Here is an 18,740-nt window from a genome sequence, read left to right as displayed (position 1 = left end):
GATTAGTTTTATTAACAATAGCATTTAAACTATCATCTGACAAAGTATCTAACGGGAGGCGATGACGCCGATGACTGAAAAGAATTTTCTTTTTTACATGTTCATGTGACCAGCTGACGGTAATTCCACAGCGATACAATCGGCTGACGATTTTGTTTATTCACACAAAGTATCAAGCGGGAGGCGATGACTAAACTTTTTTATAGACTTTATTTGCTGCCAATCCTCAACCCACCAACGGAGCGGCAGCTGACGTTCACGAGGGTTCATCATACATAGCCGTTAACCACTATACGAGTTTTCGCCCGGTAGGCGATTGGTCATGGAAATCTGTTCCTGGCCCGCGGTCTATTAGGTATGTAATAATTTCGGGCACTTGGTCAGTTTCTCATCGCACCTTTAAAGCATCAGTGACTTTTATAACTGTGCTACCTTTTACCTGAGAGACAAAATTGTTTAAGTAATCACTGTCCCCAATCCCCATGCCTTAAATTGCAGTACAACACGTGAGCCCAATAATAACCTTAATTGTTTCCGCGCCTGCGCGTTGCGTAACGGCAGATGGCCGGCTGGCCTGCTTTTGAAACTGTTTGAGGTTTATAACTTGAGCTATGTATATGGGCCAGTACAACGGCTAATAATCCATCTCTTTTGTGTGATGTTGTTAGAAAGGGACAGTCCTGTGCGGTAAGTAAGTAAGTATGTCCTGTGGTGTAGCAAAAATCTATCAGGCAGGCTGTGTGACAGGAAAAAACAAATCTTGTATAAATACAAAAATATGTTACACCTGCGGGAAAATAAATAAGTCCTGGTTTCCTGGTAGCATTTCCCCGCTGTATTGTTTGTTACGTAGACCTTACGGTCGCAGTTTACTAGTCTCTTTGGCAACTACTTGAAAAGAAGGTAGGTACTATAACTCCAAGGTCCGAAGCCGAAGGTCGATATATGTAGTTGTATTCAAAAAGATTTTCATTGATAATGGTGTATTTATAAGAACGCCTGGCCAGACTGGCGGACTGTTCATTATTTTTCACGTGACATTGACTTGGTAGATTGCGCAAAGAGGGACATGATTGCCTTCCATATCGACCACCGAGAGTGGGAGAGGCTCGCAGTACAACGGACGGAGTGGCGCAAAGGCGTTTTGGAGGGTCGCAAGTTTTGTGATGAGTCCTGGTTCGCCATACTCGCTGACAAGAGGCAAAATTGACGTCAAGGCGTTTCAGTACCGTTTTCCGCAAACTTCTCTTGTCAGGCCTGCGGTAGGCCATGTCGGTCTCGCATCGGACTTTTAAGCCATCAAAAACGGTGTCTCTCCGGTGTTACACCATAAATAGTCTGCAATAGACGATAAGGCCAATGATGATGATGATGACTTGAAATTAACGTTAGTTATCTCTTGTTACAGATTGATTCAGACCCGGACCCAGCACCGCAAGCATCGCCGCGCGCGTGACGCAGTCTCCGCGAGCGCATCGAGCACGCGCTTCAAGACAACTGGAGACGGTTGACTCACCCAGTAAGTCCAACATCCAACTATCCAGTCCATTTGCATCCATTGCAACCTGGAGATATTCCTATTCCACTGCTAAACTCGTATTTTAGACAATATGATGTCGGTGGATCGCCGACTGGTTGTGACGACATCCGAAACGGACCCGACTGGAGCCAGGTTTTTCCCGCCGTCTACCTGGTAGCTGGTCTACTGGTTACAAAACAGGCCAACATGAGACTGCTTTAGAACATATTTTTCCTCTTTTTTATTAAGGATTGGCTGCCAATTATATTGTCATCTTTACGAATTGAAGATATCTTCGACAACTTATGATTGGTTCTAACGCCAATTTTGTCCACAGAACGGGCAACCTCGTGAGCGTCTCCGCTCATTCAGCCAACCGAGAAAACGACGGCCCAGCGCGCGCTCTCTAGATCTAGAGCCCACCAGTAGAGAATCCAGCCCCGAACGAGACCCTGGACGTACTGCTACTATAAGCAGGTTTGTACTTCATATTCAGCCAACCGAGTAGACGACGGCCCAGCGCGCGCTCTCTAGATCTAGAGCCCACCAGTAGAGAATCCAGCCCCAAATGAGACCCTGGGCGTACTGCTACTATAAGCAGGTTTGTGAATTTTGTGATGTTGTACTCGTACTTCATCAGGGACCGCTAGTTCGCCAACCGAGAAGGTGGTTTAGCGCGCGTTCCCTATACCTTATGTCCTATAATAGAGACCACAGCCTAAAAGATTGCAGCGAACTGGTTTGTATGTACAGTCACCATCAGATGTATCGGAGCGGCCTTGGTGCTCAACATATCTGAACACGCACTCTAACGCCTCGACAATAGAGGCGTCTTCAGATATTTTTGAGCACCTTGGCCGCTCTTATATATCTGATGGCAACTGTACCTCCAACTTTACCTATCAGACATTGGGAATTTATTTAACTCTCAACTCAACAAAGCCTTATAGGTGGAAGACCACTGATGTTCATTTTTAGCACGAACATTTAGCTTGGACACACACAACCGATGAAGAAATCCCCAGCATGATAGATTCCAGAGCTGACGCTGACATCGACATTTTCAACAAAACTTGAAAGAGTCAGCGAATTGCTGTGGTGTAACGTTTACTATTCATTGTTAAGTGACTAAATAATTATCTAAAGCAGGGGTCTCCAAACTTTTTGATCCGACAGAGATCCATGCCCAGGCCCGAATGGCCTAATAGAATGGAATTGGGTTCTTTTTGAATTCCAGACTGTTAGATTGGCGACCCTATTGGAGATCTCTGGTCTAAAGAATATAAACTAATATTCGTTAAATATATTAGTTAAAAATAGCAACTAAACACCATTTCTATCGTTTCAGAGCCTACTCCTTAACCAAGATGGCGACGCTCTCACTGAAGATATCTCTCGAAGGCGGCAAGGTGGTCAAGACCATCCAGTTCGACCCCTCCACTACCATCTACGATGCCTGCCGCATCATCAGAGAGAAGATCCTGGAAGCCAGCTCCAGTGACCGTGAGTACTGCTTTGACTGGTAACATCACATATTTTACACCTGATTGAAGATGACTAGTTGAATGGAGCTGACCGGACATAACGAGATCCGACGGCATCCGACAGTAGACGATAGCGCCCGAATGGAGCTGAGTTGGTAACGAATGACTGGTGCCAACTTGCCAAGCTGCGTTTTAATGTATCCTCTGATGGGTCTGACATATATACTACTGGTCTGGTATACGCCACAAATAACTGTAACACCGTTTTTGCAAACTCGTTTTCATATACTGGATTACCCCACAATAACAGTCCGTATTTAAGAACAGATGGTGTATAACCATGATACGCATTATTTCAAGTTCCAACTTTTCTCATTCAATAAGGCCCTCTCTCCCACAGCGAAAGAATACGGGCTGTTCCTCGCGTCAGAAGAGGATAACAAGAAGGGAATCTGGCTTGAAGCATCACGCAGCCTTGACTACTATATGCTGCGTAATGGAGACATCCTTGAATATTGCAGGAAGACCAGAAACTTGCGTGTACGCATGTTGGATGGTAAGCAAATTTTTTTGTACAAATAAAACTTCAATAAAACCTGGCTGTTTTAATTATCTCATCTGCATTCATCATGTTATCTAAATTCTGATGTCGGAGACCAGAAGTGGCAAATAGAAATCTGTGATAAGACAAAAAAAAACTACATTGAGTTTGTGTTTGTTAGAATTGTCTCAACGAAGATCTGATCCTTTATCTCGGTATGGACTATAAAAAACAGTTAAATGTTCATACATTACCCATTCTCTTTGCTTTTGAGAGTATTTCGTTTTTAATAACCCTTTTATTTCCAGGTTCTGTGAAGACACTCCTAGTGGACGACAGCCAGATCGTTGCCAATCTAATGGTCGTAATTTGCACCAAGATTGGCATCACCAACTACGACGAATATGGCCTGGTGAGTATCACCTGTTAGATGGAGCATGTAAAACAACTCCAGGTCACCAGTCATCGAAAGACTCACGGTAGTCACTGTCTGACGGTACCAAAACAGTCACCGTAGTTAGGCCGTATCATCAGGATGGTGAAGACCAATGGTGACCAATAGATCACAGGAAACCTGTAATACAATAGGGTCTATATTGTTTCCCATAAGTCATAAATTAATGTATTGTTTGTCCACATTTTTACCTAACCTAGGATAGATCTATAGGATAACCTGAGGAAAGAGTTTTGAATGATTCACGGTTAGTTTCACTAGACTTATATTGACCGGGATATAGACCGTGATTACCTTTTGTATTATTTGTGAGCTCCCGATATTTCGACGCAGTTACATGCATCATGTTCACGGGTGACTGAAGATAGCGGGTGGGTGTCAAAGTTGTGTAGACAGCGCTCTGTCTACCCTCATTCTTGCGCGTCGGCTGCGTTCACTTTCAACGTTACCAACGGTCGCATTCACACTTGTTGGTCCGGTCGCGTTCACAATCGTTGGTCTGTCCAAACACACTACACTCACGGTGTCACTACGCGTGTTTGATTCGGATATCACTGGTTTTTTACACAAACAAATCACAGGATTCCACACATTTGACAGTTTAAACCCATCTTCACGATTGTAACTGCGTAACGAAATATCGGGAGCTCACAAATAATACAAAAGGTAATCACGGTCTATATCCCGGTCAATATAAGTCTAGTGAACCTGAGGAAAATCCTGAAAAGTTAAGGGTTTCAAAATTATGACTAATGATAATATGACAATCATTACATTATGATTTTCAATTATATCAAACAAAGGGAATATAGCTTACTTACATAGATGATTGTGTTTAAAATTACAGTCGGAGATAAATAAAAGCTTCTATCGTTAATTTTTATTTTTTCAAAAACTTATTATTACTTACTTTTTTTTATACTACGTCGGTGGCAAACAAGCATACGGCCCGCCTGATGTTAAGCAGTCTCCGTAGCCTATGTACGCCTGCAAATCCAGAGGAGTTACATGCGCGTTGCCGACCCTAACACTCCTCTCCCTCGAGCTCTGGCAACCTTACTCACCGGCAGGAACACAACACTATTAGTAGGGTCTAGTGTTATTTGGCTGCGGTTTTCTGTAAGGTGGAGGTACCTCCCCAATTCTTGACGCTCTCTTTCCTTCTAGGTCCGCGAGGAACTGAAAGAGGAACCCGACCCCTGTGAGAAGCCCAACTTCGGGACCCTGACGCTGAAGAGAAAACACCAGGACAAGGAGCGGGACGCCAAGATGGACCAGCTCAGGAAGAAGCTTAGGACTGATGATGAAGGTACATACGCAGGTTAAATCTTAACTCAGGAACCTGACCCCTGCGAGACAACTTCGGGACCCTGACCTTAGAGGAAACACTCAGGCAAGTGGGACGCCAAGATAGACCAGCTCAGGACTGATGATGAAGGTACATAAACAGTTTAACTTTTAACTCAGGAGCCTGCGGGGCTACCGCGAAAACCGAAATTCGCAAATTGCGGGGATCTTTCTCTTTTACTCTAATGTAGGCGTAATTAGAGTGACAGAGAAAAATGCCCGCAATTTGCGAACTTCGATTTTCGCGGTTATAGCCCTGACCCCTTCGAGACAACTTCGGGACCCTGAAGGGAAAACACCAGGACAAGGAGACGCCAAGATAGACCAGCTCAATTGAGAACTAGGTTACCTACGGGTTTCTATTTTTACAACTTTTTATTAACATGCAAAAAACCTCTGTAAGAAAGTATGTATGTATGTATGTTTGTAGGGGTCAAATCTTGCAAGTTAAATTTGACCTACTTCCCGGTTTCCGATGAAGCTAAAAATTTTCATACAAATGTAAGTCGGGTGACAATGCAATATTATGGTACCATCGAGCTGATCTGATGATGGAGACAGGAGGTGGTCATAGGAACTCTGTGATAAAACAACGCAACCTAATTGTGTTTGGGGTTTTTAGAATTGTCTCGATGTGTATTAGTTGCCTGTGTAAAGAAAAGTACAGTCAGCTATAAAAGCTTGTACCAAAAATGAAATTTTTGCTTAAAACTTATTACTTTAAATGTCGAATTAAGTTTTATTTCGTCATTAACATTTTTTATCTGTCTGTACAGTGAACTGGGTGGAACCGGCCAAGACCCTCCGCGAGCAAGGCATCGACGTCACCGAGACCCTGCTCCTGCGACGCAAGCTCTTCTTCTCCGATAGAAACGTGGACTCCCGAGACCCCGTCCAGTTGAATCTCCTGTATGTCCAAGCCAGAGACGCTATATTGGATGGGACTCACCCTATCACTCAAGATAAAGGTAATATATAGTATGAATTGTCTCAAATGATTTTTACGCCTAAGACCCTAATCTGTTAAACATAACCCATTGTTTCTTTTTTGTGAGCGGTCGGCCATTGTGTCTGAGCGCGTGTCGTACTATAATTAAAAATCTATAAATAACACTAGACACTAATCATAGTGTTGTGTTCCTGCCGGTGAGTAAGGAAAACATATAAAAACTCAAAAAAGCGCATTTTTGAGTTTATATGTGATTTCCGAGTTCCGAGCTAAGCTCGGTCTCCCAGATATTGAAGAAGTCAAACGCCATGTCAAAAATTGCACGTAAACAACCCGCCGCAACCTGTATCACATATCAAGTCGTAGCGTGTGAGGCACGAAATGTACAGACTTTATATCAAGTCAATGGCGTCGAAAATGTTAAAGAAATATTCTTGTTAACAGCGTGCGAGTTCGCGGGCATTCAGTGCCAGATCCAGTTTGGTGACCACAAGGAGGACAAACACACCACGGGATTCTTAGAGTAAGTGCTGGTAGGCCTCCAACGAGATGGAGCGACGACCTGCTGAAGTGTTTATTTATCGTCTTTCAAACATTTATTTGTGATGAGTTTCGTTTTAACACATTCACTGCCCCCAACGCACATGTGCGTTCACCGTCATACAAGTTTGTTCATAGGCCACGCCCCCTGGCAGTGAATGCGTTAAATGATTTAGAAGGAGAAGTCACTAATAGATATAACATACCTTATGCCGTTCGCCTAAGCGAAATGGGCGTTTTATAAAAATCCTATATTATATCTTTTAAATTTGGTATTCTTCGATTTTTGGAATATAAAATTAAGCTCGAAAAATTTAGTTTTCGGCAAGAAAAAAACATTTGCCAATACTTTATTTATTCTGTACAGTACAATGCAAAAATATCGATCCAGACAAACGGCTCAAAAATATGTGAACACGACTTTATTATGTAAGGTGTAAGAGCGTACACGTATTTTTGAAACTTTGTGAATGTATATATATTTATGCCCTTGACTGTACATTTTAGTTTATAGGTGATGGATTTTAAAAAATTTATATTGCACATTTAAGTTTTTCTAAACAAATTACTATAGCCAAATTGTAAATCAATTTGTCATTCCTATTTACCTTTGTCCACAGTCTGAAGGAATTTCTTCCCGGCTCCTACGTGAAAGTAAAAGGCACCGAAAAGAAAGTGTTCAAGGAGCACAAGCGGCATGCCGGACTATCCGAGTTGGAAGCCAAAGTGCTGTACACCAAGAACGCCAGGGACCTGCCGACTTACGGCGTGGCGTTCTTCCTTGTCAAGGTACGTACCGTACCGAACAGTATTTAGACGAATTTATTTAGAAACGGGCCTGCTAAATCTACTCTTGCACCCTGTGCTTAAAAGTGCTTAAAACGCCATGCCGGTCTTTCGGAGTTGGACGCCAAAGAACGCCAGGGACCTGCCGACTTACGGCGTGGCGTTCTTCCTTGTCAAGGTATGTACCGTACCGAACAGTATTTAGACGAATTTATTTAGAAACGGGCCTGCTAAATCTACTCTTGCACCCTGTGCTTAAAACGCCATGCCGGTCTTTCGGAGTTGGACGCCAAAGAACGCCAGGGACCTGCCGACTTACGGCGTGGCGTTCTTCCTTGTCAAGGTACGTACCGTACCGAACAGTATTTAGACGAATTTATTTAGAAACGGGCGGAAATCTACTCTTGCATCCTGTGCTTTAAATTCTTGAATCTCTCCACTAAAACGCCATGCCGGTCTTTCGGAGTTAAAGAACGCCAGGGACCTGCCGACTTACGGCGTGGCGTTCTTCCTTGTCAAGATCAGTTTAATTTCATATCCTACACTTACTAATGGACCTAAGTTGTCTACACCTACTTGTCAAAGTGGCAGTGAGGTTAGGCTATAACATAAGAATTGGTACCAAGAAGCAGGCCTTACAAGTCTGTTCCTACTACCTGGATCTTCTGGACTAAAGATAGAAAGTGTTCTATGAACACAAACCCCATGCCGGTCTTTCGGAGTTTGACGCCAAAGTGCTGTACACCAAGAACGCCAGAGACCTGCCTTAAGGCGTGGCGTTCTTCCTTGTCAAGTTACGTACTTAGAAGATTTTACTTAGAGGCTACTTACAAGCGTGTCTGCCAATTCCACTGTTTTACTCTAAAGTAGTTAAAAATGCTCAACACGTGCCCTGGCAGTACTAGTGTTAAGCGTTATTGAGCCTACAAGTGCCCCGCCTGGCGATGTACTGTCAGCGAACGCGTTAAGACATTATAAAATCCAAGATTTCCTGAAGTTACTGCATCCAGGTTAAGGAGTTGTTGAGAGCAGAATAAATATGACATGAGCTTTGTATACCCATACACGTTTAAGGTGGTTTAGGAGCCTAAGGATAACACAAAGGTCCTGCTTAAAATGCTTATAGGTCAATGTCAAATTCCTAAGGTCTAAACAGCCTGAATGTCCTGTAATATATAACCTGGTGTCCAATATGTATTTTATGCACTAGATATTGTTATTAGGTTTAAAACCTTCCATCATTTTACAGGAGAAAATGAAGGGCAAGAACAAGCTAGTCCCCCGTCTTTTGGGTGTCACCAAGGACTCCGTACTTCGCCTGGACGAGAAAACCAAGGAGATCCTTCAGACTTGGCCTTTGACTACCGTGCGACGCTGGTGCGCCAGCCCCAACACCTTCACCCTGGACTTCGGTGATTACAGGTTTGTATCGCCGAAGCGGTTGCCATATACAGGCCATTTTTAGGGTTCCGTACCCAAAGGGTAAAAACGGGACCCTATTACTAAGACTCCGCTGTCCGTCTGTCACCAGGCTGTATCTCATGAACCGTGATAGCTAGATAGTTAAAATTTTCAAGGATGATATATTTGTGTTGCCGCTATAACAACAAATACTAAAAACAGAATAATATAGATATTTAAATGGGGCTCCCATAAAACAAACGTGATTTTTTTGCTGTTTTTTCCGTAATGGTACGTAACCGAGTTCGTGCGCGAGTCCGACTCGTACTTGGCCGGTTTTTAATTTAGTGAAGTCCATGAACTGCCACTTCATACTTTGATAACATTTTTTTTATGAATTATTCTGTGTAATTCAAAATACATTTTAACCTTTAATATGTTCTCACTACTGAGGTGAAAAATTATGTGTGCAACACGAGAGCAAAGTTATTTTACATCTCGTGTTTTTGAGTCCCTCGCCACGCTCAAAATTCTACGTTAGAGTCACTCGCTTCGCTCGTGATTCAATTATAGAATCTTTCGCTTTCTCGGGACTCGAAATAAACACTCGCAAGAAAAACCAACTTTCCTCTCCTGTTGCACAAATAAGTATTGCAATAAAGAGTATTGTACTCGTATAAGATTGCATGTAGCGGAAATGAGAATGTTAAGATGGATGTGTGGTGTGACAAGAATGGATAAGATAAGGAATGAGTATATAAGAGGAAGCCTGAAAGTTGCACCTATAGTAGAAAAAGTAAGAGCGAATCGCCTAGCGTGGTACGGACATGTAATGCGGAGGGATGAAAGGCATGTGACGAGAAAGGTATTACGAATGAATGTGGAGGGAAGTATCGGGAGAGGAAAACCGAGGAAAAGGTGGATGGACTGTGTGAGAGATGATATGAAACGAATGCGAGTGAGGGATGAGATGACGGGCGAGAGAGAGGTATGGAAGAAACAGACATGCTGAATGAATGGGATAAGGGCAAGCGAATGATGATATGATTGAGTATAGTAATATTCCCATTTGTCGACAGCGACCAGTACTACTCCGTGCAGACCACGGAGGCGGAGCAGATCCTGCAGGTGATCGCCGGCTACATCGACATCATCGTGCGCAAGCGCCGCGCCACCGACCACCTCGGCATCGAGGGCGACGAGGGCTCCGCCATGCTGGAAGACTCCGTCTCGCCTTCCAAGTAACTAACATTTACTATTGCGAAGCTAGAAGAAGAAATCCTCACTGACGTACGAGTGAGGGCCAGTTACACCAACCGTACTTCTTTTTTTTTTTTTTTTTTATTAAATACAGCAACTATCCTTACAGGTAACCCTAAGACAATAGTGCCTTAACCTTAAATTAAAAATAATCCTTATTACTACTTAACTAAATAATTCAAATTAAAAATTCAATTTATTACAATTACTTACAAACACAATAGTCAATTAGATTTCAATATGTCATTACACAATAATTCAAATTAAATTTCAATCCATTACATAACACAATACACTTAAAATACTGATCAATATCACTCAACCGAGTACTATGAAAATTCCTATACGATCAAATTTAGCGAACGCTTTAACGGTGACAGACGGTTTGGTGCAACCGACCCTATGTGTGGTAGAAGTAACTATTCATCAACTCGGCATTGATGGCGACGAGGGGCCCGCCATGCTTGAAGACTCCGTCTCAAAAGTCAAAGTCAAAAGTCAAAAGCATTTATTTGTTCAACATAGGTAAGGTACATAAGTACAAGTCTCGCATAATCATTGTATCACTATGTTGTGCCGTAAGGCGTCTCGCCTTCCAAGTAACTACCACTCTTTGTGCTTCCTCTACACTATCGGCGATGATCGTTGAAAGTATCATCGTCTATCATCGTGCAAGCATCCACATGATCGCCTGTACAACGCTACCACCCGGCGATTCCCTTTGATGCGTGCCCAAAAACCGACAACTCACGGGTCGCAGGCGATGGTAGACGATGACTTGCGGGGACTGCCGAGTATGCCCTCTACACTATCGCGCCCGCGAGTCGTCCTCTATCATCGCCGATAGTGTAGAGGAGCCATTAAGTTCTACCATAGAGTAACTTATACTAGAGCGGTACTGTCATAGTAAATTTTGTAACCCCAGTAGATTCACTGCCATCTGTCGACACACTTTAAAACTAAAAATGAAGATTTATAAAAATACGATAGAATGTATTTAAATATAGATAAATGATTTTTTTATTTGCATTAATTATTTTTATGATTTTGATCCATGTTCTTTCACTGATATGCGTTAAAATTGTTAAATAACAAACGAAACCGTCAACGCCATCTATTCGACTGTAGGCTAAAACTAGTAGCGCCCTCTGAACGAGAATCAAATTTTCTTGATTTTCGAGGCACGTTTTTTCCTTAGACTGTATCTATCTATTACGGAGTTATATCTATCTTTGGTTCTACTCGTTTACTATCGCGAAGCTATGAGAAGAAATCCTCACTGACGTATGTGTGGTATAAATACCTATTCATCAACTCGCGACCACCTCGGCATTGATGGCGACGAGGGCTCCGCCATGCTTGAAGACTCCGTGTCGCCTTCCGAGTAAGTTAAATAAAATAAAACTATGAAAACGGATTATATCGCGTATGTTATAATACATCCCGACGTTTCGAACCCTTTAAGTCTGGATGTATTATAATTTCAATATACGCGATATAATCCGTTTTCATAGTTTTATTTCATGAATAAACTATTGCGGTAACCGATGATAATAAGTTTTAATAATAAAAGAAGCTATTTAACAAAACGTATGATCATCATCAGCATTTCCACTTCGCTAAGTCACTTTTTCGATACGTGAGTTCAAGGTATGTTCCCTGTTTAATTGAAGAGTACCCACGATTTCTCCAGGATTCAATCATCAGATCCAGGCCTGATAACTGAATCTAGATACCCTTTCAAAAATTGAAATAATTTTCCAAATCGAACCAGCAGCGGTATCATGGTCGCATTTTTATCACCTGTCATGCCATGCATCACTTCCGCACTTACATATTTGTTAGAACGTGACAGGCGTGGTGACAAATGATAAAGAGCCGACCATCTTAGCCCTACTGCTGTCTTTCAGAAGCCCTCTAATTAAGTAAAAAAGAGATCTTCACTAAATCGATCTAGCTAGGTCTGGGAAAACGCGCATTTTGAGTTTTTATATGTCTCCTAGATATTGTAGCTTTATTTAACCAAAGATAGATATAACTCCGTAATAGATGGATACAGTCTAAGGAAAAAACGTGCCTCGAAAATCAAGAAAATTTTATTCTCGTTCAGAGGGCGCTACTAGTTTTGGCCTACAGTCGTATAGATGGCGTTGACGGTTTCGTTTGTTATTTAACTATTTTAACGCATATCAGTGAAAGAACGTGGGTCAAAATCATAAAAATAATTATTGCAAATAAAAAAATCATTTATCTATATTTAAATACATTTTATCGTATTTTTATAAATCTTAATTTTTAGTTTTAAAGTGTGTCGACAGATGGCAGTGAATTTACTGGGGTTACAAAATTTACTATGACAGTACCGCTCTAGTATAAGTTACTCTATGATTTGACGTTCATAAGCGCTTTGTATTATGCCTACTTAATGATTAAATTATCTTTATTTTTAATGTAGACAACTATTTTATTTTGTATGTAATGTAGATAAATATTTATTTTGTATGTATGATTGTCTGCAGGGCTAACATCATTCAGCACGATACATTCAAGTCGGGCAAAGTCAACACTGAGTCCGTGGCCAAGCCGGCTGTCATGAGACCCGGAGCTGAAGGTATTGCTTTTAACATATTTGGCACCGTTGTATTTATTTATTTTAAATTTGATCGCACTAATCATAAAGTACAATAGGTGGATGTATCAAGATATTCTACCAGACAATCGCTGGGTCAAACAAAGACAGTGAAAAACATTTTTGATTCAACCTGTTTTTTTTTTTTTTTATACCATATCGGTGGCAATCAAGCAAAGTTAACTCATTAACTAAATTTTATAGTCATAACAATGAAATGTATTTTCCTCGCAATTAATCAATAAATATAGAGACAATAAGACTGAAGATTTTCTCAAATATAACCTTGCAAGGCCCACCATACAAAGTTTCTCTATTAAATTATTTTAAAACGGGTCACTCACGTATTATTAAGTCGAATAGCTCGACATGTTTCGGTCCAATTTACGAGGACCGTCTTCCCGGATACGTGAGTGACCCGTTTTAAAATAATTTAATATGTTCAAGTCTCACGGGAGTTTTATAGTTAGTTTCCCTAATTTTAATTTAAACTTTGTTGCATAGTGGATTGGGGTGACTTTCGTTTGTTTTGGAAAACAATGAAACAAAAGAAATGCTACTTAATGTAGTTTTTAAAAGGTTCGAATCAGATTGAAACAGCTTGTATATTGTAATGCACATTGGGCGTTACGGGGGAAATTGCCAGTATACTATTTTGAATGTAGATGTAGATTGTCTGATATTGAATTCACTACAATGTCTTGTTTGTGTATATTTTTACTTTTATTTATTTTACATTGTGCACAAACTCGAAGCTAGATTATAGTATAAATCTTCTCAAATGATTTCAACAAAAGCCATTGTTTCTTTTGTCTCTGAGCGCGTGCCACGGCGCGTGCTTAGTGTCTAACAATGGCACACAATGGCCGACCGCTCGGTTAAAATAAACAATGGCTTTTGTTTAACAGATTAGGGTCTTCGACGTAAAAGTCAGTTGAGAAGATGCATATTATACGCACATAAGCTATTGTACTGTTTTTGCTTTTTTTTAATTTAATTTATTTTGCGTCCTTAGGCGCAAAGTCATTCGCAGTGGGGCACATGACGGGCGCGCAGCAGACCACGGTGTCGGGGCAGGTCATCACCGGGCACACGCCGCCCGCTGTGGGTTTACATTTTTTTTTTAAATAATTCTGGAGCAAAATGTGCAGTTTCAAATATTCTAAATATAATATGTGCTTAAAGAAATTAGGGGGACGTAAGACGTAAACCATAGACATATATATTACTTAGTAAAGACCGGCCTTACGAGCAGCCTTGGAGTCAAAATCACATTTAGTTACACGCGCGCTCAGTTGTGTGGCAAATTGCGCAGTGGAAAGGCGTCACCATTGGACATTGGAGGCGGCACCAAGCGTATGCATACAATTCCGACCGAACACCGACGCCTCTCCACTGCGCAATTCGCCACACGACTGACCGCACTGGTGTAACTAAATGCGATGTAACGGCCCCATTCGTAGTGCTCGTAAGCCCGTAAAGCCGGTCTTTACGAAGTAATATATATGTCTATGACGTAAACGCACTGATATTGTTCCTTTTATTTCTGATTAGGCATTGGAGATTATAATGAGTCTAAACTCGACGGCGTTCAATTATTTTTGTATAATGTTCATACAGCTACTTTCGAAATCTGTCGTCAAAATTATTTTAAAATTACACATTGATGCGAAATCTGACGCTCGCTATACATTTTAGTATTGTACATTTTGCTTGAGAACCTTTTTTGCGTGTCTTGTATGCGTTATGTGCCATTATCATTATTTTGACCTTCGATAACTTGAACCTTCTGTGTTTTCTTCCTTTTCCAAGTCTATAACACACTAACTGACATTACCCTTTCTTTGTTTCACGCATTATCCTTGGACTGTTAAAGTCTACGAGATAGGCTGTGTAGGTACATACTAAGCTCCTTATTTACTATCATTCCTTTCCATCACACCATTCAGCCTGTGATCATCTCTCAACAACTAAAAATGGGACATTTTCTATGAAAAGGGACCTTATTGTCGATGGCGCTTACGCCGCACAGCGTCTCGCGGCATTGTATTTATATCGGAGCATCGTTAACAATGGCGTAAGCGCCATCGACAATAAGGTCCCTTTTTATAGAAAACACCACAAATAGTAAGCAATAGGGTAGTTGACAATTTTTTTTAATGGTATCAGTCGATCAGGTTTGTTTTGAGGATCAAATGTCTGTATTATGGATGGTATAGAAAGGATGCCAATCTCTTATGGCAGAATTGTTGCAAAAGTGACCGCTTTCAGCTTTAAATAATAGTTCCTAATCTCTCCGGTGGCGCTAGTTAGGCTCTGGGACATGAGTATAACATGAACCATATAAGGCAACAAATAACCCGACCAAATTACGTAGGTTGTTTTTGATAGTATTTCGGTGTATGGTGGCGCCGCCTAATTACTGTTTTTTGATGGACACTTTTCATACATAGAGATTTGGCTCCTTTATATAGTCTCCATGGTCTGTATGGAACCAATTGTCTTAAAGCAATACGAAAGTCACAAATATGCCATTTTCAACCAAAAGGGTACTTGTTGTCGCTTGTCAGTAAGGCACTATTTCCATATAGCTTCAATTAGAAATCAACCTTATCAACAAGCGACAATGTGGTACCTTTTGGTTGAAAACGTCACAAATGATGGTCGAAGTATGGCATCGCCACTTTACTGACGAAACGCTCTAACAAAATGGCAACACACCGTGACGTCACTGTGTCACTTTGCTTAGAAGCCGTTTCGATGTGTGGAAAACAAGGTAATTGTGATTTGGTCGGTGAAATGTTGCGTTTATGTATATTGTTGATGTACAATATTTTATTAAATAAAATGTAAGGAATCGAATGATACCCGTTACTTTTTTTTTCGAAACTTTGAGGTCTTGTATTTTTTTATTATTCCAATATAGAACAGAATAGAATTCACTGAAATAAATGTCATATACGAAGGAAAAAAATGACCAAAGCCTCCAGTATCCAGGGGGCGCCACAAGCCTTCGGGAATTGTCATATACTTGGAAATTTCGACCCATGCCACCGTGAACGGATAGCCGAGCGGTTCAGGCACCTGTCCGGTAAACGGGGTACGCTGGTTCGATTCCAGCTCTGGACACTGGAGGCTTTGGTCATTTTTTCCTTCGTATATGACATTTATTTCAGTTTATAGTTTAAATAGTAGTGTGTCTACTTGAAAAAAACACAAATTAAAATATTTTCATAGAAAATAATTTAATTTGTTCTTAGAGTATTAATGGCAGCGCCATCTCTCTTCGCTAGCCCGTAATCACCCGAGTTGATTCAGTTAGAAGGTCGAACCGTACTGTTCTACCTTAGAGATGGCCAGGGGGCGCCACAAGCCTTCGGGAATTGTCATATACTTGGAAATTTCGACCCATGCCACCGTGACCGGATAGCCGAGCGGTTCAGGCACCTGTCCGGTAAACGGGGTACGCTGTTTCGATTCCAGCTCTGGACACTGGAGGCTTTGGTCATTTTTTCCTTCGTATATGACATTTATTTCAGTTTATAGTTTAAATAGTAGTGTGTCTACTTGAAAAAAACACAAATTAAAATATTTTCATAGAAAATAATTTAATTTGTTCTTAGAGAATAGAATTCATTTATTCATGGCAAACTACATTTCATACAAACGTATTACAAAGAAAAAGTATATTTAAAACAAAAAAGTATATAGTTTACCACGAAATGGTTCCGCCTCAGCATAATGCTAACCCTAAAGTCAGCGCTGGTCTCCGGCGAGACCATTTGTGGGTATATTTTTTTAATATATTTTTTAAGGCCGTTCCATCGGTTTGCCGCTTTCTTTGTCACATTTCGCAAGAAAGAACGGGAAAGAACATGCGCGCCAAGTGTCTTTTGATCGAATTTTGTCGGTTTTTATTTATTTTAAAAACGTTACCTTACAATATCGAAATTCTAAAGCTATGAAATTACTATTTATGTTAAGATTGTTTATTCTTCTTTTTTTGTTTATAGTATCACATAATAAATAACCGAGTAAAGTAGGATTAAAAGTCCGAGTTAGAGGTGACTTTGGGAATTAATTGTATCGAGCGAAGTGTCATAATTCGTGTATCGGAAGCTATGTTAAAGATAATGTAGTCAAGAACTACATATATTTTTTCCACGTCTACGAATATCAACGCCTCTTAGAAAAACATGATCATATAAGGAGATTTTTCGCCTTCTGGCTCAGGGAACCGCCTTAAGTTTCCAATTCATTGTGATAAATTGCTCATTTTCTATCTATTTAACTAGATTTAGCTATAAAATTCAACATGTGTCAACTACCCTATCGGCACTGTTTAACTTGGATCACATTCTATATAATGATTCTTTCTTGTACTGTCCGCGCGCCAATACCGTGCATTCGGAGGTTGAGGAAGTGGGGGGGTGTGCGCCGCGCCCGTACGTACAAAATGACACCACTCTGTCATGACGCCCAACATTCCTAACATTCCTCAGCCGTGCACGGAATTCGCGCGCGGACAGTATGTGCTATGTGTAATGGTAGTTCTTTAATATTTTATCATTCGCAGGCATCGCAAGTACAGCAAACTCGCGTTACCTCAATAATGAGTGAACCGCAGAGGGCGCTACTGTCGACCATCACCAGCGGACGAGAGCTCATCAAGCATACTGAGGAGGGACTCAGCAGAGTATGTATCTTCTTCTTCTTCATTTCCTGTTACCCCCTGCTGGGGTTGTAGGGCTCGAATCTTGTTCTTCCATTGACTTCGGTCTCGGGCAGCTTGGGTAACCTCCTCCCACCCCATCCCCAATACACCCACCCAGCAGAGAGAGAGCAGCAGAGTATGTATAGGGGTTGTTAATTAATTAAATATTATAGGACATTATTACACAAATTAACTAAGTCCCACAGTAAGCTCCATAAGGCTTGTGTTGTGGGTACTTAGACAACGATATACAGGGTGACCTTAGCCATTGGACAAACCCTGAAATCCCACGTAGGGTGACTTCTCAGGAATGCTCTATCGTTAATGTTTTTTTAATTAAAACAAAAAATAAAAATATAATTTTTTAAACAAAAGTTATTTCCAATGATCGACAACAAAAAGAAACATAGGTACTGTATTAATCATTGGCAGTGCTTTTGACAATTTGTTGATGACATTTGTCCAAAGTCAGAATCGTATTAATGTCATAAATAAAAAAGATAATCAAGGTTTTCGCCATTTTTAAGTCGCCTGAAGTTTATATATAATAGTGTTAATGTGTAATTTTGTAAATCCTGTTTTTTGATCAGGCGACCCTGCCATCTCTCGGCCAAGATGCCGCTTCGATCAAATGGAAGCAAGTGACGATGGACACGAGCAAGCAAGTTGTGACGTCACAGATCGCAGCTATGAACGCGGCCACTGCACAAGTAGTCACACTCACGTCAGGTAAGTTATGTTGTCATGGCGACCCTGCCGACCATTTTTTTTTTGACGCAGAGGTAAATGCATTTACGCATCTCACCCCCGGGCTAGGGAAGCCCATTGAGGGGTGGTATGTGGAACTCGCTCCTCACGTAACTCCCTCTGCTAGGCAGAGGGAGCGGAAGAGAATACCCACTAACATCCCCTGCGGCGTTGCCCCCTCTACCGTTGTTGGGGGCGCCACGGGGTCGCAGAACATTCCACCGTGTCGCCCCCCCGGCTGCCCCGGTTACAATACCGGAGGCACCCTCGCTCCGAAGGGTCAACCTGTATTTTTGTAATTTTGCATATATTTTAGTTGGCCCTTTTTTTAAATAACTAACTAAATAAATAACTAACATTTATTGAGCT

General features: G+C 41.2%; 1 protein-coding gene across 1 annotated transcript in view; it reads left to right on the top strand.

The window, feature by feature from the left end:
* The window catches only part of LOC134752770 (talin-1), a 168,635-nt gene that overhangs the window by 55,500 nt on the left and 94,395 nt on the right, over positions 1-18,740 (top strand). The window contains exons 3-17 of the mRNA XM_063688465.1: positions 1,409-1,519; positions 1,857-1,996; positions 2,868-3,022; positions 3,404-3,559; positions 3,853-3,956; positions 5,166-5,307; positions 6,122-6,313; positions 6,739-6,817; positions 7,455-7,623; positions 8,870-9,042; positions 10,101-10,262; positions 12,801-12,892; positions 13,926-14,014; positions 17,487-17,606; positions 18,215-18,353. Of these exons, the coding sequence (XP_063544535.1) occupies positions 2,887-3,022; positions 3,404-3,559; positions 3,853-3,956; positions 5,166-5,307; positions 6,122-6,313; positions 6,739-6,817; positions 7,455-7,623; positions 8,870-9,042; positions 10,101-10,262; positions 12,801-12,892; positions 13,926-14,014; positions 17,487-17,606; positions 18,215-18,353 (1,753 nt within the window). The 5' untranslated portion in view covers positions 1,409-1,519; positions 1,857-1,996; positions 2,868-2,886. The remainder of the gene's footprint in view (positions 1-1,408; positions 1,520-1,856; positions 1,997-2,867; positions 3,023-3,403; positions 3,560-3,852; positions 3,957-5,165; positions 5,308-6,121; positions 6,314-6,738; positions 6,818-7,454; positions 7,624-8,869; positions 9,043-10,100; positions 10,263-12,800; positions 12,893-13,925; positions 14,015-17,486; positions 17,607-18,214; positions 18,354-18,740) is intronic.

This window comes from Cydia strobilella, chromosome 25 (genome assembly GCF_947568885.1).
Source record: "Cydia strobilella chromosome 25, ilCydStro3.1, whole genome shotgun sequence".
NCBI lineage: Eukaryota > Metazoa > Arthropoda > Insecta > Lepidoptera > Tortricidae > Cydia > Cydia strobilella.
This window is presented reverse-complemented; position numbering and strand designations above follow the sequence as displayed.